Consider the following 21,060-nt stretch of genomic DNA (forward strand, 5'->3'; position numbering starts at 1 on the left):
TAAAGAGCCACCAGCATTAAAATACAACAATGGTGCTTTTCGTTGGAAGGTATCAGCGAAGCTTTTTAAAGAAACATTTTTAAATTTTCATCAGTTATATTTATCCAATATTCATATGTTTGTTTCACCGATTTTTGCTTTTATGCAGCCTCCACTAGCTTAAAGTTTTAATTTCAATTTAATGACTATGAAACGTAAAACTATTCTGATTCTGATTCGCATATAGTAAAATGTTTGCTGTGTTTTTAAGTTGCATTACAGGAAGTCATTTGAATTAAATTTAAAATTAAACCTTCAACATAAAAAAGACACAAAGGCAAAAATTTTAAAATGTGAATTATGAGTAGAAAACCCACCATCTTTGTATCTTTTGAATAAAATTGATTGCGCCTTTAGAATCAAAACGATGTTCTCAGGATCTGGACCATTTATTTGCTTTTTACTGCTGCACAGGTACTCATAAGCTCTTGAAACTTTATCGAAGATATCCTGCAAAAACCAAAACGTTTGAAGAAAAGACCGTATTTGACAAGCCAGTTTGACAGATTAAGATATAACTTAACAAATATATGATTAGAGCTACAGAGACTTCATAGAAGAAGCAGAACAGTGATTAGTACAATGCCAAAATGATACAAAAGAAAATTGCGAGTAAAATTATTGACGAGGTTCCACGTATTAAAAAGGAACATCCACAAGGAGCAACAAAGCAAAGCACCAATGCAAAGGCGCCTTGCAACACAGTTGGTTAAATTGTATTCGTCATCTTGATATCTGTGTTCATCTAAACAAAATCTAATTGTCGACAAAGGCTCATCTCTTAGATATCCCGGGATTCTTTATTACACCATAAGACAAAGCATTACTTACCCTTCCTTCTGGGTTTTTGTCAGGATGGTATTTTTGAGCAAGTCTGTAGTATGCTTTTCGTACTGAAGACTCGGTGTGCCTATAGACAAAAGATAAGGTGGCGATTACTGATCTAAGAAACAATCACTATGGACAAAAACTCTACACCGAGAATCGAATTGGATAGAAGGGACTTTGTGGGATTTCGAAATAAATATTTCTTCTGAGAATGATCCAAGTCTACAGGATTTTCAAGTAAACTTGCATACTTGAGGCAATTCCATGTATGGAATTAGGCAGCTAAAACTGATTTCTACAATGAAGATAGCTCTTGACATGAATTCACTCACTCTTTTCCAGGTGGCAGTTTGAGGACATTGTGCGCTTCCTCAATGGTGAGATCTGGAGGCTTCTTTTCAACCTCATTCTTCCATGCTTCTAGAATCTCTTTCAGCAATTTCACCTGAAAAAGTTTGAAAATATCAGATGATTTAGAAAGGGAAGATGTCTACAAATTCAGCCATTAAAAGTAATATGAAACCATATAAAACAGAATTAAATCTTAAGAGAATGAAATGCTGATTTTCAAGAGTAAAAACATTTTGTCTTCGTGCGATGCCCAGTTATGCAAATCATGTGAAAAGAAATAGGTGAGTACTTACAGGTTCTTTCACAGGCCAGTCTGGGAATTTGGTAGTGTCGCAAAGATGGCGCAAGTAATAGATATTGCAGAACAGCTCGTTCTCAAGTTGCGGGTAATCGATAGCTGGTATCGGGCAATACTAAATGTAAAAAAAGAATGAGAAATAGATTTTAAATGAACTGATAAATAGGATATAAAGATGTTTTGACAATCAATCAGTCTATGTTGAAGATTTTCAACCATCTAATGGTCAATCTACAACCGGTACAACAAGCGAATCCGGATAGAATTAATTCGATTAGCCGGGCATCGTACGTGCCAAGAAGGTTTTTAATGGAGTAGCCAATCACAGGTCGCCTAGAGTCAGAGGACACTCACTTGCTATCAAGACATCCAGCATAATGTTTATTTGTATTCGCTTTACCCACCCCTACAATTTACTTTTAAATTTATACGGTACTAGGCTGAAAAGGGAAATGGTTTGTGAAACCAGTCGTATATTTGTTGTTTGTTTTGAAACCTTTGTACAGGATTTTAAGACTGTAAAGTTTGCTGCTCTTAAATTCTGGAAGCATTTTCCGTCATCTTAAATCTTACGGCAGAGTGATTTGTACTTTCATTATACGTCAATAAAATCCAGTGTGTTACGAGACCAAAAGAATCTATGATATGAAACAAAACAGCAGATGATGGACGACGATTTGAAATAAAAAACCTGGTATTACCTGATACAAAGCTCGTATATTGCTCTTCAGTCTTGGACTAAAATCTGAGATGTGTTTTGCTATCTTCTCGATCATCATTCGTCTAAAAGTTAGTGTATGATGTATAACCATATTTTTCGTGATCACAAATTTTCTAAATATCCAAAAAAGCCTAAACAATAGACAAACAGCTTTTCCCAAAATTATTTTCCAAAGTCAAAGTGGTTCGTCAATAGTCTCAATGAAACGAGTCCCTCCCTATAATGGACAGTAACTCTATTTCCAATAGATGCAAAGCAAAAAAACGCGCTAACAATGCAACCAACCTCATTTCATTACTCCAAATGGCTTCTGGTGTATCAAATTCGCCCAGGAATATTTCTGCAAACTTTTCCGGTCCTAGAAAACAAAAGAAGACAAACATTCCTTATTTACAGTCTAACTTGAGACAGGTTGCAGAATCACAGGGAGAGTCAGAATCTCCTACTAGAAAAAAAACACGGCGTGAAGTTTAAAAAAAATGGAAATTGAAATTATCCAATTTACCTCAGTTGGTCTAATTTCTTTTGAAAAATTAGTTAATTCTCATTTGTAATAATTTTGTCATTGTAAAATGTCTGTACTTTTGTCCAATCTTAAATTAATACTGATCAATTTAAAGACTAAATTGTCATTAACAGGCCACAGAGTGTTGCCTTGTAGCATTTTCTGGCTGGTGGTGTGCCGTAGTATTATTTGAAAGTAAAATTGTTCCATGGCTCAAGAAAGGTTGATGACAACTTTATCTTCGAATGACCATACTCAAACGAAAAATTGGTCGAATAACTGACCGTAGTTTTCCAGGTAGCAAATCATTGCTTCTGGGAGAATGTGGCCAAGAATGCTTCGTTGTTGTATTTCTTTGCTATTCTACATGGAAAATAACAACAATAGAACGTTTATCAAAAGTCTAAAATTTGACAACAATTGCAACCATTTTGTAAATATATTCATAAGATTGTGAATCTTGCTTTGCCAGGTGCAGCCTGCTCAGTTAGAGATTGATACTAAACATCCAAACAGATAACAACATTATTGCTAAAATTTGAGATATTAGCACACAAGTAGATGCATTTGGAGGTCAGCAAATCTGTGTTGTTCTTGTCACGATGGGTTTTCATTTGAGGCATCTGTTGACGGGCATTAGAAGATTTACCTCCTGAGGTATCAATCGATGGGCAATAGAAGTATTAATAGGGGTATCATTTGGCAGGTAGAAGTACCTAGAACGTAATACACTTTGGATTTGTTTCTTTCTTCCATGCAAATATCCAAAAAGTTTTGACTGGGAAACAAAAAGCCATTTACCATATCGTTTGATTTCATGCTTTTGCCCTGATGTATGGAAATATAATACTATAATCAAATAAAGGCAAGACTACCTCGTCTGTGCGAAATGCTTGCTTCACGTGCGTTTCTTGAAGAAACCTACAAAAGGTAGGGTGTTTCCTTACAACAGGAATTTCAAAAGGAAAACAATGGTATCTTTGTTAAGCTAATCACAGTCGAAGGTTAACGAAATAGCATGAAAATATGAAAAATGAAAATCAAATACCCCTTTTTAAAATTATCTTTGGATTTAAGACCCATAGTCGGTCAACAAAAGATGCATGCAGAAATAATGTACATAAAGAATAAGATACATTTATCATATAATTCTGTTTTGACATTCAGACACGTGAATTGGCGTCACCAAATGGGATACAGCAACGATTTATGATAATGGCGTACCTGTTAATTGTAAATTGTAAACGCTTTCAATAGAGTGAAAAGCCGCTACTTTTGAGTGTCAGATGACCGCCAAAAATTGTAATTTGATTTTACAATATTGTAGAAAAGGATGTACTATATCTAATCTTGCTTGATCGAATAATCGTTGACACAAACCTTCCTATCGGGATAACGTTTGACCCTGTATACATCATTATGAAAAAGAAGGCCCCAGTCATATAAAGCCTGGGCAATACCGGATTGTCCTACAAAAAGAATTTCGAAAACGATGAAGGGAAACTGCTAGTTATCAAGAACAGAGGTTGATTGCAAACAAAAGACGGAATGACGGTCGAAAGATATGCAAAATATATATGGATAATATGATACTTCAGATTCTGCTTAAATCATAAAGAAGGAAGAAAAGGTCATGGGACAATTACATCTAAGGTCACAGTGAAAGGTCGCAGTGAAAGGTCGCAGTGAAAGGTCGCAGTGAAAGGTCACAGTGAAAGGTCACAAGACAGTTACATCCAAGAAAGACATTTTAATGAAAGAACACAGGTCCACCTACTCAAAAATATTGTCATTTACGCGATTGATAAGTAATAATATCATCTTCTCAAGATATACAATAATATAATTGCTTAAAATTATCACGCAGCTATTTGATTCTATTATATTAACTTATCAGTTATCTTCAACGAGATCAAAATATTATCCATAACGTTGCCTTAAGTTATTTTTTTAACCAAATCAACAAAAAAGGAAACTTGGCCATACTTACGATTGATATGTTTAGAAGAAGCTGTGCTACTTTTTCGACAATTGTTGGGTGGAATGTCAAAAGCAACTAAAACGAATTTACAAGGAGATCAACAATTTTCTATCGGGGTAGATAATCTAAAACAGAACCAGTTATCTATGATTGGCTTGAAATTTATGCAGGCTCGGATTAATATATTCTAACCTCATTTCCCCTCATAGTGCTTTCAACAAAGAATTTAATGTTCATTTTAGCAAAAAGAATACAGACAACAGAATACAAAGCGAAGTGTTCCAAATGACCCTTTGGTTGAAGACAAAAATATAAAACTCCCTTCTAATTGCAAAAATCTGACAATAATAATAAAGGCAAATGTAACAAATTAATACCTGTACAATATGCGGAAGGCATGATGCATCTGAAAGCATTCGCTTGGCACGTGGTAGCGGTCTGACTATAGCACCATCAGTATCCCTGAGAGGGACAAAACCAGTATTAAGAAAAATAATAAGGATTTCATCAAAGATAGCCATCGCAAAAAAAATTTCAGACGTTTTCATACAATACCACAATAATACTAATATTATGGGAAGCTGTAATCGAAGTAGATTATAAATAAATTGAATAACAAGCATATCAAGATAGCCTCTATCCTACATGTATTTCATCAAGTTTTATTTGTAAACGACTGTTTTAAAACAGTTTTGAAGAAAGCAAACATTTTGAAACATACTGAAGCTTTTCATACCAATGTTTCTGTGTTTTTAATCCTCGTATTTTTTATAGTACAAAGAGCCCCCCTTCCACCCACTCAAAAGGATTGCGCTCCTACCACCCAGAAGAGTTCCGTTGTTTATGAATTTACGTGCCAGTGTGATTCTGGCTACGTAGGACGCAAGACTCAAAGATTGGGGGATAGGATAAAACAGCATGTTGCTTCCAACATAAGAAACAAAACTGCCCCTCAAAGAGTACAGCCTCCTCGATCTTGTAGGCCTAAACACACCGCTAAAACTAGTGACTCTGCCATCGGTCGACATCTTTTAGACAACCCTGATTGTGCAAAACTCATAATGGCGACACGTTTAAGATAATTGGCAGAGCACGGTCGTCTTTTCATCTAGCATTTTTTAAATCGACCCACATTCAAACTAGAAAGCCGTTGTTGTGTAGACAGAAGAAGAAGCTTGTTTTCTCTCTTGGACCCCAGTGGTAATTTATCTATAGGCACTGGGCACTGATTGGACAACCTATACAGTGATGTGCTCATATTTCTAACTGACCTATTTCGGTTCATAAACTGGGAATAATATTTCATAGCTTGGAGATTTCAATTTATGTTCCTCCATTTTTACTCTAAAGAATGTCGGACGAAAAGCTTCAGTGTGTTTCAAAATGTTTGTTTTTTCAAGCAGACCAATGTGTCCATTGCTCTCTAGGGCAAACGGATCTGAGAATTGAAGATAATTGGTCTTCAAAGAAGAACCCGCTATGCTGGAGTCTACAAAAGGGCTTAGCTTGTAAAAGGCAGATGACGTACAGTTTTAAAGACTTTAATGAGAAGATCGTAGGCGCAAGACCAACTGTAGAATGTTAAGCTACATTATAAACTATTGCTACTCTTTGGATCAAAAAGGAAAGGACTAAACAATATGATATTAGCAAAAGAAAAAAACACGGAAAGCTGGTTTACCTATTAGGGTAACACTTGCAAATGTCAATCAGCATATTCAAGCAGGTTATTGCCAAATCGGATTCGTTCATTATTGGGTTTCCTGTTGCCAGGAGACACCACTTCAACTGTGATACGCTGTGCAGCGGCCTCCATCCATCCATACCTTGGGCCCAACATCTTGTTGTCGGTCGTAAAATCCCATCCTTCCATAGCTCTTTCATCTAAGTAAACATTAAAAAAATTTAATTGATTTACTACCACGGCTTGACACACCCTTGGAACACAGGAAAATCTAAGAGTTTACGAAGAAAAGAAATCGCTTCTAGAACAAAGGAACTATATGGACAGTGAAAGACCAGTGGCGGACACTTGGGGGCGAGGGGGGCAACCGCCCCCAATACTTTAGAGGACAATGGTCTTTTGTTCTAAAACAATGGGAAATGTGACGTCATCTTACTAAAACAATAGGCTTGCCCCCCCCCCAATATCTGATAAAGTGTCCGCCCCTGTGACAGACACATGATGAAACACGCATTAACAGTTGATACCATAGCAAAAAACGTTTCGAGCCAGGATCAATAGATAAACATGAAATAAAAAGAAAGTACCACCAGTAGCTGTCGAGAAAAGCTAAAAAAATCAGATAAAACATTTAAACTTTTGAGTTTCTTTAAAGTTGGATAATAATCAAAACAACCAACGTGTGTAGGTGATGTAAAAGTGACAGAAAACATAAATGAAAGACTTTCAAGGCCATGGTCACGTGATGTAATTAGACTTCCATAAAATATTAACGATGAAAAACCTCTGAAACTGGGCTGTAACAACAAAAAGCTTCCGAAACTGGGCCGTAACAAACCTCTGAAAAACTTTTTGGTCCTATTCGCTCTTTTTCGCCATTGCCATAATACCACTCTTGCTCATTCCCAAACTGGTTTTCTCCGGAGCCTTCAATCATCATTGTCTGGAAAAGCAGAAGCAATAAAAAAAAAGAACTTGTAAAGGAAAAAGGTGAAACGTCTTGCCAAAGAGAAATGCAAAAACAACTTTTTGTTCGCACAAACAAAAAACACAGGAATTAAAATAGGTTGAAATCCCGATAACTCGAGCACCCTATTCAACCTGCTTCTAGACAATATCCAGTATGCTCGAATTATTATAGATGAATAATATATTTGATTGAAACACCTATCATCAAATACCTAATTTTCTATATCTAGTCCAAATAATTCAAGCAAAAATCTTCCCAAGCTTGAATTTATAAACAGATAAAAGCCATGTTTCTTCGAAAAATAGTTCCATAATTTATCGTACAGGAAATGATTTTAGCCAAAATCAATTTGCATAGGGGAGTAGTCATTATTTTTAAAGTGAAGTCACACAAGTTATATTACCTGGAACGGTACAGTTGCTTTGTTTACATGCAGATGCGATAACACAACCAAGTCCACTAGAATTTTCATCCCACCGGCATCTAAGTACTGCTTCACATTTATCTGAAAATACATACGAACAACAGATATTTTATCAGAAACAGCTTCTCATAAAGAGTATTTACACAACAAAACTCTGGTTCACTTGTGTCAAATTCACAGAATCGAATCACTTTTTTGAACAGTGATTTTGACCTAGAAAATTGAGGAGACTGTTCTCTTTAAGGGGCATTTCTTCGGTTAGAAGGTACATGTTCTTTCGGTTGTGCTCCCTACATAGCCAGAATCATACTGGCACGTAAATTTATAAACAGCGGAACCCTTTCAAGCCAAGTCACTACATGATAACACCTCTCTCTGATTTTGCACTCAAAACTTCTATTAAGATTCATCTTTTGCATAAATTTCTAATTATTATGAACAGCTTTCGTTTCAATAACAGAATTTTATCAAAAACTTTCAGCCCCTATAAAATAAAATTGAGCAAACAGTGTTGAGGTCTTAAATAGAACCCGCGACTTTCAACTATTTATATCAGAAAAATGCTACTTTAAGTCGAATTCTCTAAAAACATGATATTGACAAAAAATTTTAATATTGAAGAATGCAAATATTTAATCCAACATTGAAATCATGATTGATTGGTCATATGTGGCTATTATCATACAATATTTGCAAAATTTCAGTTCAAAAATGCCTACATTCTCTGAAAACACTGAAAACGTCTAAATGTCCAATCATGAGTGTTAAAGGGCCAGTCCCCGACAGCTTCTATTCAAGGATGGCTTATATTCGAAGGCGGCTTTTATACGGTATTCCAGCTAATTACGTCTAAAGTTTAACAACACTGTATATATATGCACAGCTTACCTTATTTTTCAGTAATTCTTTTAAAAATAGAAGGAGACGATCTCTTTCCAGTTTGTCACAGCTCTATAAACAACAAGAATCAACCAAAAATCACAATTAGTGTACAAACAGACCTTTACTACCAGATATTACCTTAATATTACTTTGACAGAATCGATGTACAGTAACCATAAATGGTAAAATGCGGACTGATGTTGTATATCGTTGTATATACTCGAGAATATACTCAATAAAAGATGGCCTTTACACAAAGCAGTGAAATGCAACAAGTTTTACAGCTAGTACACAATTAGACACAGACCTCTTACAACTATCCATGATGTAGAATATCAGTTACGAATATTTGATTGTTAAATATTTTGGAACATGATACGAATATCAGAAAATGTCTCTTGTACAGAGTTTAAAAGAAATATTTTGAAATAGACGTATTTAAAATAATTGAAATGAAATGAATATAAAATAATCCGTTCCACCTAACAGGCCGATGTGACACTAAAATCTGGCCTTAAGAACATGAAACGTAGCAGAACCATGTACATTTTCCCACCTGGCATAAAATCGCTGTGAATTATACAAAAATTTCTTTTTTTCACGTTAAGAAGTTGGTAAAACGTGAGGTAAATTTATTAAAAGGATCGAGCTAGACCAAGGGCATGCGAAAACTATTTTTTATGGTCCTTCAATGACCAAAGTCTTAGCGTGAAAGGTGGTCTAACAGTCCTATCCCAGCTTTTCTGTGCCAACACGAGTGTTATCTCCGCATCATTTCCCTACTGTCAATGCCTTGTAAAGTACCTAATTCAGGCATTGGCAATACATGTCGGTCAAGATAAAATGGATATACAATTTGTCAGTTTTAGAATTGACTATGGTTTTACTTGGTGTGTTTTGGGTGAAGTTGTTGAAAGCTTTTTCTTTTCCATCGACTGTAAGCAATTTTTAACCAGCCTCCATTACAGAAAGGCACAGTAATTAAAGAGGCTTCTGTTATTATGAAATAAACAACTTCAAGGAACATTTAATACTTACTCTATCAAGCATACCAACAATGAACTTTGTGTCGTTGAAAGAACCGATTTCTTCAAAACAACGCGAATATACCTTGGCCATGGCCTGATGATTCAATACAGAAATTATAGAAAATAGAAGATAGAAAATAGAACATTCAATTCAGTATCAAAAAGAATGCTTGAGTGCTAATTTATAGGTTACCTGGCCAAAGCCTCATTTTCATGTATAGCTTTGGATTTGCAAAGAGGTTACTTATAAGCTGACGTTTGCTTACATGATCAGAAAAACCAGTATGAAAGAAATTAGATAAGAACAAACTGTGCCTGAAATCAATTCGGAACAGAAAGAAACCTCTAGAAATTTGTACTAAGATAATTTTGCTCTAATAAGGAGCACTATAATTCGAAATTCCCCGAACCCAGATACCTCAAACGACTTGTTTCAGAACAATAAATAGAACAAGTACCTGAAGACAGAGAGCTTTCATGTCCGGTTTGGTAGTTAAAAGGAATCGATGGTAGAGATCATTGAAGAACTCAGTGCTGAAATCGATAAGAATCCGTTTTATTGCTTGAAAGCTTGGTATATTTACATACCAAAATCATATCCGTGCAAAGTATCCGATGAAAAGTCCAAGAAAGTGAGGAAATGGTGGTAGTTCCAGGAATATCAAAAGTAAATGGTCAAAATGCCTCCCTCTTCAGCAAGAAAAACGTTTTCAATATTTTACTAGGTCATTCCATAATTCATAATCCTATACCATATTTACAAATAAATTTAATTTAACATTGGCAAATGCGCTACTATTTGTCGAAATGCCTCCTAAGCAATTCAGTATACCCAAAGGCAGATTTGACAAAATAGTTTAAACATGTTAAACCATAAATCCTCTAATTAAACCTCACGCTTGAATGAGTAAAAATATATCATATGAAATCGAATGAGCTAAAATAGGATTATGTTAAGATGCTGCGCAAGTTACTCTAAAAATTTTGAGTTTCTCCAAAAATTCTAGAAAAATTGTTGTTGGATATATTAAGTATAAGACTTTAAAGAAAAAAGAAAATAATACTGACGCATGCACGATTGGATATTCATCACTGTCTTCTTCAAGAAGTACTCGTAAGTAATAATCCCCTTAAAAAAAAGAAGTGCATTAGCGGTAGAAATAACTGTATCTGGTTGATTACATCTTTGAGGGTAAAGTATGTTAGGGAGTGTAACGGGAATTCATTTAAGCCCGTTAGGATTACTACTCTTATATACCTTAATGGTGATTCTACCTCCAGCTAAAAACCAACGTCACAATGACAGCATTATCTTTAAAGATCACTCATATTGACTCTTAATAATTTTATTTTAATTGTACTAAAATCGGTTTTCTGTAAGAAAGTTTCTTTGAAAAGTTATAGGCCGACAATTTTTTTCCTTTTCATATATTGGGCTGCCGACGGGGTGTCATAGGGAATTTTTTTTGGGGGGGGGGGCCATAGCGCCATCCCAAGATACCCCATAGCGCCATCAATGGACAGCTTTAAACGAGGTTCTTCGCTATGCCGGCCAGCAATCCTGCAAATGTGACGCGATACTACCAAGGCACATTGCATAAAATCACATCACATCATTTAAAACACATCACACCAAATCACATTAAATCAAATGAAAACAAATCACACCACATCACATCACTTAAAATACATCACACCAAATCATACCAATCACATCAGATCAAATCAAATCAAATTACATCAAATCAAACCAATCACATCACAACAATCAAAACACAGTGTCAAAAGTTGCTTGTCTATTGGGTAAACCCAATTAAACACAAGTTACCGCTCTTTGCAGATAGGTTAGTCTTACCAATTCTGATCTCTTCTGCAAGACATTGATATTGCACTTCAAATTCTTGGTGATTCCATGATATCAATCTGTTTCCACTCAGATCCTACCAAAGCAAAAAAAAATAAAAGAATGCTGATCAATATTAATTAAATTACAGTTTTTGTGTGTTTAAATATCATGACAACAAAATAAAGTTTTCTAAAAGGCTCAAATATGCTGACGAAATTATTCAAACAAACAAGCAAACAAAGAAACAAACCTTGTCCATGTCAAATGCTCTCATTTCAGCATCTAATGCATCTCTTAGCTCATCCCTTGTCTGCGCAAAACAACAAACTGCAAATTTCAGCAAAACCAATAACAATGTTCCTAATTACAAATTACATGAAATAGGTTTCATTGGCGAATGAAAGATTTGCAGATACAGGTTTACTAATTGTTGAAAATCATTCGTTTAGTGTGATAAACTTGAATTTAACAGGTTTTTCAATATTTTATTCCATGATTAACAAATTTTAGCTCAGTGTTCTTGCAAAAAGTATTTACTTTTGCAAAAAACCGTAATACCAAATTGGTTGAAGGCAAATACAATGATCGAATTCGATAGAACAACAGCCGTGTGTTCGAACTTACTAGAGGCATGATACCTGAACCGAAGTGAAATAAGATGCTTACTTTTGCATTCCAAATTAAAAGTGGGTTGGAATGGTCCCGTTGAAACCTAAAAAATAGTTAAGTAAAAATCAACGCTATTAATCAAAATACCTCTGGCTATGAAACAAAATATCTAAGCGGCTCAACAAGCAGTAAAAGGCGTCTAGGACTCTATGATGTAGTTCCAAAAGGCAAGGCAATTAAGAACACGATGTGAATAACGATAGCCAAACACTAAAACCAGACAACACTTTAGTAAAGAGATCGAAATAATGAACAAGAATGAAGTTAGATGGAAACATATATGAATTATACATGAGCTACAGGAAGACTTTTATTGACAAAAATCATTATTCAAACCGATATTCATTATTCAAACATATCGATATTCAAACCAAACATGCAAGATGATGCGAGTGAGGCAAATGCCTTAAAATGGCTAGAGAATGAAATATCTAAAGTAACTTACTGATAATAAAACAGGTCCCAGTTAGCCTCACTCTTGATGCGCTGTCTTCTCTTTCGAAGTACCACGGGTCTGTCTTTATTTGGCTGGAAGAGAAAATGCTAAGTTTTGAGCCAGTTGTGGCAGAAGACAAGGAGACAAAACCATGGATTCGCTTTCTGGAAGCGATTTCTGGTAAACTTATTATTATCGTTGCACGTTACGTCTTCTAGGCAATCATTTTTGTGCTTTTCTCTCTTTTCATATTGGTCTGTATTCAAAGCAATCTCTTTTGTGTTCTATCTTGGTCTCTTAGATTCTTTTTTGTGCTGCCTTCTCATCTTTGTTCTCAGACTTTCAATATCTTGGCTTAAAAGCTGTTAAAGTATCAAGACGCTTGATCCGTTTTTGAATAAATATGTGATAAAGTCTCTACGATCTCAATGCTGCTATCTTAGAAACCATTGCTTAGGTAGGGCTTTGGCACGATTTGTACCACCTTTTCTCGGTATGAGAGACTATAGATACGAATCATCTTTACAATTCGAGGCTTTTTAAAGATGCCTATCAAAAACAAATATTTTAAACTAGATGAAATAAAGAAAACTTAAAAGATTCTGAATCGCAATGAATTTTTTTAACTCACGTCAGTTTTCGGCTTCAATCCGACTTTTTCTCCAACACGTTCTCTCCAATGAGTAAGAAACTTTTCCAAATTTCGAGGCCTTTTATTTTTTGACGATCCCTTCGAGTAATTGTAAACACTTAAGCAAACTACATTTGAAAGACAAATAAATCAACTAAAACACCATCTGACTTGTGACAATAACAGTCTTGAAAACGATTTAGGAATACGAACGAAATGAAACTCAATTTCAAGTACTTAAAAACAAGAACTGACAATTTCTAGCAGTCTGGGAATTCAAAAGATTTATTACAATAAAGAACAGTCTTGATTTTTAACAGTCTTGACATGTATTTAAAAACATAGGTTCTTACAAATAATAAGAATTTTTCAGGTTCGTCACTGAAAGAAAAACAATAATACTTACTAGGGGTGTACCGGATCAGGATTTTCAGAATCCGGCCAGAACCGGATTTACCGGATTTCTTCGTGGAATATCCGGCCGGATTCTACCGGATAATCTGACCATTTATAGAATTTTCAGTAATAAAAAGTTTTGAGCCACTTTGCGAAAAAATGTATAGCGAGAAGATCAAAGAGACCTATTCAGGGTTGCCAGATTGAATTTACAAACGAAGGCTAGACTGGTGAGCAATTTAAGCCAAAATGCTCATAAAAAGGCAAAATCAAAAACTCTCTCAAGAATCCATCGAGCAGGCACTGGTTATATTTCTACGCTTGTGCCTGTTAGATAATTTCTTAGCTTTGATAAGAATCTTACTTTTTTCCAAAACCCTTTGCTAATATCAAGATAATAGTTAGGTTAGGTGATAAAATTTGAAATTTGGTAAACACTTTGTAGTTAACTACTAATTATTCTATGAATGTAGTAATTACTTATTAATTTTGGACGTCTGCTGAAAAGGCCAACAAGGTCAAATTTAAGTAGTAAACAAAAAACAATTTTTCCAGGCAATCTAAATCTAAAAACCAAAAATGAAAAATTTGGCCTAAAAAGCCGATCTGGCAACCCTGGACCAAATTTGTGAATTATATCATCCAGTCTTCCTGTTTCGTGATGACGAGCACTTTCATTTCAAATCTGTTTTCAAGGCGCTTGTTTTATCGTCGATATTTTTTAGTTATGGAAAATCCATTTTTAATCACTGTATGAGAGGAGTCTGACTTGGTTTTCCAAATTTTCTTAGTTATGATTAAAGTTCTGGAAAATCCGGCAACTGGCCGGATTTCGGAAACAAATCCGGCCGGAACCGGATTTTTAAAAAATCAGCGATCCGGCGCCGGATTATCCGGCCTACCGGATATCCGGTACATCCCTAATACTTACCTCTGCAGCCTTCAAGTTGTCTCGAACGTGCATTCGGTCTAGCTCTGACTCTGGAACCTTTGACAAAAGTTTTGAAAATTCAAATGAGTACATTGAAACTAAAAAACGGATATTACTATACCAAAAACAAGACGTCTCTGAAGAAAATAAAAAAAATTATATTTGATAAGGTTAGATCTTTGTTTCTCTAAAAGCAATGAAAAAGATTATGTAAAAAATTTACCTCGTCAGTTGAGTCAAGAAAATTCAGCATTCCTGCAGGCTAAAACAACAACAACAAAAAAGAATCAAGCGAGGCCTTTCCAGGGATTTCTATTATTTCAATCACGTCTATTGCCTTTAATGAGCTGTGGAAAATACATAAATCAAAGACTGTAGGTAGAAATACTGCAACAATATCAAATTTTGGAAAATTTAAAAGTAGAGTGAAGCAGATAGGAGAATTTCAAAGAGGAAAGCTCCTACAGTTTACAAATATTGCTATGAAACGTCCTTGAATTCTTAAAAACCATGTCCACGCTAAATATTCCAAGCCATAAAAACTGATGAACTATTTCTATAAAGGTTCTGTGTAATCAAAAGCCCAATTCAATTAATGCTTACTTAAAATCACGCTAATTTAATCTAGCTTCTATAACAAATTCAACAACTAGCTACTTCTTTGTTTATACACCAGCACAAGGATATGACGTAAGTTCGTTACCAGGGCTCTTTTTAGGAGGGCAAGGGCAGTTGGATGTCCAGTTACCCACAAGCCAACGAGATGACGGCTGAGCTGCCTGCAAAGTAAACATTGTAAATACAACTTTGCATCTGGCCTAAAAAGAGCATAGCATATACAGAAATCAGTAGAGCATGTGTATGCGATTTATAAGGTATCATCGTAAGGGTATAGTTTTTTAGACTGACGAGCTGCCTCTTATAAAATTATATAGATATTTGTTACCAGATTTAAGCAAACTGCCATCACAAGTCACAACTTTTAACACGGGTTTCAGGCTGTGGACAAATGGTAGTGATTATTCACTCTGCCTTTTTCGATTTGCCATTTTCCACCACATATATTCTGGAATGATTCTTACTACCTTAAACTTCCTTTCACGGACAGTTCTGACTTTTAATTACACCAGACGTATCTCAAGATGAAACTCTTGTTATAAAATAGGCTCCATATCGTTTCGATCTTAACGATTGTCAAATATCCTCATCACAACAGTTAATTTGATAAAGTATCTAAACTGTTAAAATTTCCTATTAACTTTGTCGATTTTTAAATAGCGAAATGGAGCCCTATAGAATTTCATATTAAATTTCATTGATGAATGGCTAGCAAGCATTTTGGAAGGAAAAGGAGGCTTAATTGGGAAAGAGGCTATAAATCGTTGATTCTGATAGTATTTTCTCAGCTGCTAATAAAGCTTATACCTGTTTGTTAGCAGACGACTGTCATTGGTGTTCATCGTAAACATGGCAGTGTGTAGATGTCTAGGCAAAGCGCCTTCGGCAAGGGCTAAGTCCTGCATTCTCGCAGCAATATCAGCATCGCCTTCCTAGCAGTCGAAAAGAATGAACCAATGTACAGAACGGCAACATTAAACGTACGAACATTGCAAACTCTAGTTTGTCATGAAAAGTGACGCAAAGGTGACGTGAAAAATGCATCGGCATTTTGAGGGCATCTTGAAAACGCTTTGAAAATTTGTTAGCTTTACCAGGGCCATAATAAAAAAGAAGGCCTCCCAATAGATGAATCTCAGCTAAACATCTTGGTGGCAAATATCCTCGAAGTTCATCAAGTCTGCAGTTTGATTACTGTTGATATTGTAAATAGTATCTATACCATTACCCCTAATTTCCACAGAAAAATTCTGCTGAAATACCCTAAGCAAAATAACTGATCTTAATTGTACCTCTATAACCGCTTTCATCACCATGCCCGCTCCTTTCACAATAGCAACCGATGGGTGCTGTTAAAGAAACGATTTTGGAGTGAGTGATTTGTTGAACAAGAGAAACTGAAGGCAAGGGGAATTAAGCAAAATGAAACATTAATCATCTAGAAACAGCTTGATACAGGCTATAATTTTGAAATCGTGCAAATTATTGAAAGAAAAAGTTATCTTGATATGATAGAAAAAGCGTAGAAATTGATAATATTTCTTTATTAAGTAAATCGAATAGTTTCATTAAGAAGTCCTAGGTTGAAAGATTGATTGGCATTCAAAGACTAGTAGACGGCTCAAAGAACACTCGTTCAAATAGTTAAATTGAATAAAAAAGCATTTATTTCCTGTGATGAAAACGAAACAGGTCGCTCATAATGGTAAAATTTTCAAAGGTTAGTTTTTACCTCAAATCAAAAGTTTTCAAACAATCAAAAAATTGCCTAAATGACGACACTACATCCTAGATCTGATCAGGCGATTTAAAACTTACTTGAAACAATCTAAACAGGCATCTACCTAGACCTGCAAGAGAAAACGTGACAGTAGTCAGTAACAACGTAATGCCTTATAGATGCTGTTCTGTTCCACATCAATATAACACAATTTGTCCTTAAGAGATTTCTTCAAAAATTGCGTCTCTTCGCCCGGTCTTCAATACACTAATGCAGCTCTCGATCTTGTTTTGACAAAATATTTCACGCTTATTGGCACTAAATATTTGACTTCAAATTTGGATTTAAGACAGGAATTTTAGTATATAACGAAATTTCATGATGCTAATGCAGGTTATGTTGCTGTTATGACGACATAAAAGTTGGCAGTTTTATAAGAAATTTGATGTCGATTGAAGGTGAAAAGTTTTATCAGGGAAAATCTTCAAGGTCAAAACCTTTTAAAATTTGCAAACTATTAATCGCGTTAATATCTTCACTAATAGCATTGAAATATGAAAAATTATACACGGATTAAAAGATCGTTCGTTAAATCCTGATATGAGTTCAATAAACTCGCACAATGATGTTTGGAGTAATTTCCAAAACAAGGCTGAGAGTTGAATCGTTGAATTTTCAATGGAAAACAATAAAGTTATTCGCCAATTGTCTATAAAACGACTTTTTCGCAACTACAAACTAGGCTTGTCAAAGGGCGCTAAGACTTAATAGGGGACAACCACAATTCTCACAAAAGAGCAATACAGATTTAGGCGCGGTTTAATAGAGTTTTATTGAAATAAAGGCGAACGAGGATGGGCAAATCTTGTGGAATCTGTTCTCTAGCCTTCATAATTCATCAAAAAACACGAACGTATAGTCAATCATTTATCCAACAAGGTGGTACTAAGATGGATCTTTGACCCCTGCCAACCATTTCCATGAAGCCTCCACAATAATTCATGCTCGAAAGCAAAAGAGATAACAAAGAAATGAAGAGACCATCAACATATAGAAGGGAAGTATTCTGACAATCAATACTCTAAATTTTTGAATTAATAGGTAAAGACGCTTTCAATATGCAAAGTGTTTCACATTCAACCTAATTATTATGTATCAAATATTTCCCATCTCTATTTCAGTTCATTTCTAAACATGACAAATAGTAAATAGCTGGACTGTTATGAGTTGATTAAAATTTAGGGAAACAAACATACCAGCAACCATTTCCAGGAGTGTGTCAAATTGGGTGCCGTCTGTGGTCTCGCTAGAATGATCAACAAAATTGTCCAGATTTTATTCTTTCCAAATGCTAATCGATATATAGTATTTTTTAAATCATATCTATATACATAATTAAGCTTAGAAGTAGAATTTATCCTGTTTGAAATTCTACTGGTTTACTTCATCCTTATTATATATTCTTGTGCCCCCTACATTTAAGATTAAAAAATGATAGAATTGAAGAGCATAATGAGTGGTGACGGGCATTTGTCTAAAGATTAAGTAAAAGTTCACCAAGATTCAACTCATTTCAAAACCAAGTAAGGAATTGAGCTAAAATTTTCAAATTGTAAAAAACTAACAATTGTTCACATTTTCAATCAAAATGTATAAAATCTGGGAGGTCAAATGGTATTGTCTTCCTTATTTCTCATGTAATCACCCAACTGTGACTCAATGTTTGAGAGCAGAGGATGGGATCACCAGAATATATTAGTGATAAATAGATAACTGGCTTGGAGCGATTCAAACGCGCTTGAACCTGAGACGAAGCTTGTTTGCGGTATAATATTTCATTCAACAAACGAACTTACAAAACAACTTTCAACTAATTAAACAGATCCCGAAATACATTTGAGCATTTCAAGACCCCACTCATATGCATCATCTTGCTGTCATTAATAAGCTTCTAGCTCTTTCTCAGCCTAAGCTCGCCATATTCCCCTGTTATCATCGTTAATCTGTCCATCAGTTCTCTAGGTGTCAGCCAGCACATCTCTACTGCTCAACTTATATTCAAATTTGCAAAGCTCCAGATAGCATTGGTAGTAATTTCCGCTTCATTATAGCAGAACTACCCGACATAACCATCATTCGTACAACCTATAGCATCTTACGCTGTAGGAACAAGTCTTGGAATAATCCTGGTATTCTCACATTCTAACATCATTTTTTACTCATATATCACTGATCACTTCTTACATTTCTTCTCCTATCTATAACATTGTAATCCTGATCTTCTCGCATACTAACACCTTTTAACTACCTATTAGTTAAAATCTAGTACTTATTACTTATTACTAACATTTTTCTACTTACAACCAACTTCTTTAATAACTACTAATAACTTATTACTTTTTACAAGTTTCCTATTAATTTTTACATTCTTTGCAGTAGAAAACGAAACCGTCCGAAAATCCAGCTTCATTCCTGATTTGTTTTGTGCAAATGGTAGCGTCTTTTGATCACAGACGAGCCAATTGCATATTACCATTGTGATATTTGTAACTAAAGTTTCATCGGAAATAAAATGTGTTTCCGAACGATCATGATGGTTCGATTAAAAATTTGAGTTAGACCTACTAGCATTCAGGCAAAGGACACTCCTGTGAAGCAAAAATATAATTTTCTTCTAATTAATTAAAGACCTGCATAACAGCAGAAAAGCCTTGTTTTTTTCCGCGTAAATCCACGGTTTATATTTTAATCCATCACTTTCTGCAGAACTGTTTTTCATTATCCGTCATTTTCGTAGAACCATTAAAAAAAACTTCTTGAGTTAATCAAGATTAAATACAAAAATGGTACTGATCTCGAAAAAATGAGGACTGTTTTCCCTGACAGAAGCCTAGATTATCTCTTGAAACGAATAAATTGCCACAAAATCGCGAGTTTCCAAATCAGTCACATTTGTAGATAACGCATTTTTCATTGCAAGCAACACTCGAAAGAGGTCAACTGCTTTTCAAACGGAAGAGTACCAAGAGCGCTCGTTTATAATTCAAGATTGAAAAAAGGAACATTTAAGTATACGACGGGAAGTCCTAGGTAATCTCAAGCCAAAACTATATTTGAAAAGAGATTGACGTTTTGTTCATGATTCTATGAGTTTTAAACAGAGTACTAAGAGCGCTCGTTGATAAACTAAATCGTGCAATTATTTGCATAATTCCCAGTCACATTGCAGACTATGATAAATCCATGAACTGATATCTATTCAGGCGTTCTAGTGGTCTTTTGCCTCAAAGCTAAGGTTGGACTGATTATTGGCTGTTAGGGCCATCATAAGGCAGGTAATGAAGTTAGATGATAGTATACATACCTATAGGGCGGACAAAGTGAAAATGTTAGAAAATCAAGTAATGCACTTATGACAAGAGCTCCGGTGCCACGCATCTGTAAAAAATACAAAAACAAACTAGTGTAAAACAATAATAAGAGGTGTTTTGAGAAAGCGATTCTTCAAGTAACGTTATTAAATTTTCCTGGCAAATGAACTGGCAAAATGAACTGTGTGTGAAGCATGTTTGGCTTATGTGGTCAATGCAGATCAGATGCTAAATTTACAACGTGCATTCTGTACAATATGCTTCTTTAAAATAGGATCCTATACAGTATGCTCTTTTAAAAAAGGATCCTTTACAATATGCTCTTTTACAGTTACTTAAATTTAGGGGTTGTTTGCGAAAACTATCGAACTCCATGAGCTTCTTCAAAAATAATGCTTAAAGAACAGTAAATTTTCTTACAACATGTTTGCTGAAGATATCAAGCATATCTTCCAAGAACTTCTTTGACGAAAGTAGGGAAGATTTGTTAAGTTGTTCCTGCTTCAAGTCGTAGTTTTCATGCATTGGCTAAAAGAGAATTTAGAACAATATCAATGCCTCAGTTGCTGGAACAGCAGATAGGTAAAATACTTCAACTGCTGCCAATCCAGTAGGTCTTGTTTACATTTTTTTCTTATAGACCAGTCATATCGCTAAACAATTTCAGAGGTTCTTTACAGCCAAAAATCATTTCTATAAGGATACAATTTAAGCACAAAAAGGTGACCCTT

The 21,060-nt window shown here is 35.0% G+C and overlaps 1 protein-coding gene across 1 annotated transcript in view; it reads right to left on the bottom strand.

Annotated features, from left to right (window-relative positions):
• LOC135681461 (dnaJ homolog subfamily C member 13-like) overlaps positions 1-21,060 on the bottom strand; it is a 53,624-nt gene that overhangs the window by 18,850 nt on the left and 13,714 nt on the right. Inside the window, exons 19-50 of the mRNA XM_065195951.2 lie at positions 20,750-20,857; positions 20,323-20,396; positions 18,215-18,264; positions 17,057-17,088; positions 16,531-16,587; positions 16,046-16,170; positions 15,324-15,399; positions 14,844-14,882; positions 14,621-14,677; positions 13,294-13,392; positions 12,672-12,754; positions 12,224-12,269; positions 11,808-11,867; positions 11,567-11,651; positions 10,780-10,840; positions 10,170-10,245; positions 9,722-9,805; positions 8,690-8,752; positions 7,781-7,882; positions 7,246-7,350; positions 6,405-6,607; positions 5,101-5,185; positions 4,733-4,798; positions 4,123-4,211; positions 3,618-3,663; positions 3,027-3,105; positions 2,523-2,595; positions 2,218-2,299; positions 1,512-1,631; positions 1,200-1,312; positions 871-949; positions 357-489 (exon numbers count right to left, since the gene is read on the bottom strand). Of these exons, the coding sequence (XP_065052023.2) occupies positions 357-489; positions 871-949; positions 1,200-1,312; positions 1,512-1,631; positions 2,218-2,299; positions 2,523-2,595; positions 3,027-3,105; positions 3,618-3,663; positions 4,123-4,211; positions 4,733-4,798; positions 5,101-5,185; positions 6,405-6,607; positions 7,246-7,350; positions 7,781-7,882; positions 8,690-8,752; positions 9,722-9,805; positions 10,170-10,245; positions 10,780-10,840; positions 11,567-11,651; positions 11,808-11,867; positions 12,224-12,269; positions 12,672-12,754; positions 13,294-13,392; positions 14,621-14,677; positions 14,844-14,882; positions 15,324-15,399; positions 16,046-16,170; positions 16,531-16,587; positions 17,057-17,088; positions 18,215-18,264; positions 20,323-20,396; positions 20,750-20,857 (2,650 nt within the window). The remainder of the gene's footprint in view (positions 1-356; positions 490-870; positions 950-1,199; positions 1,313-1,511; positions 1,632-2,217; positions 2,300-2,522; positions 2,596-3,026; positions 3,106-3,617; positions 3,664-4,122; positions 4,212-4,732; positions 4,799-5,100; positions 5,186-6,404; positions 6,608-7,245; positions 7,351-7,780; positions 7,883-8,689; positions 8,753-9,721; positions 9,806-10,169; positions 10,246-10,779; positions 10,841-11,566; positions 11,652-11,807; positions 11,868-12,223; positions 12,270-12,671; positions 12,755-13,293; positions 13,393-14,620; positions 14,678-14,843; positions 14,883-15,323; positions 15,400-16,045; positions 16,171-16,530; positions 16,588-17,056; positions 17,089-18,214; positions 18,265-20,322; positions 20,397-20,749; positions 20,858-21,060) is intronic.

Source organism: Rhopilema esculentum, chromosome 12 (assembly GCF_057945365.1).
Source record: "Rhopilema esculentum isolate cy_ngs chromosome 12, ASM5794536v1, whole genome shotgun sequence".
Lineage (NCBI taxonomy): Eukaryota > Metazoa > Cnidaria > Scyphozoa > Rhizostomeae > Rhizostomatidae > Rhopilema > Rhopilema esculentum.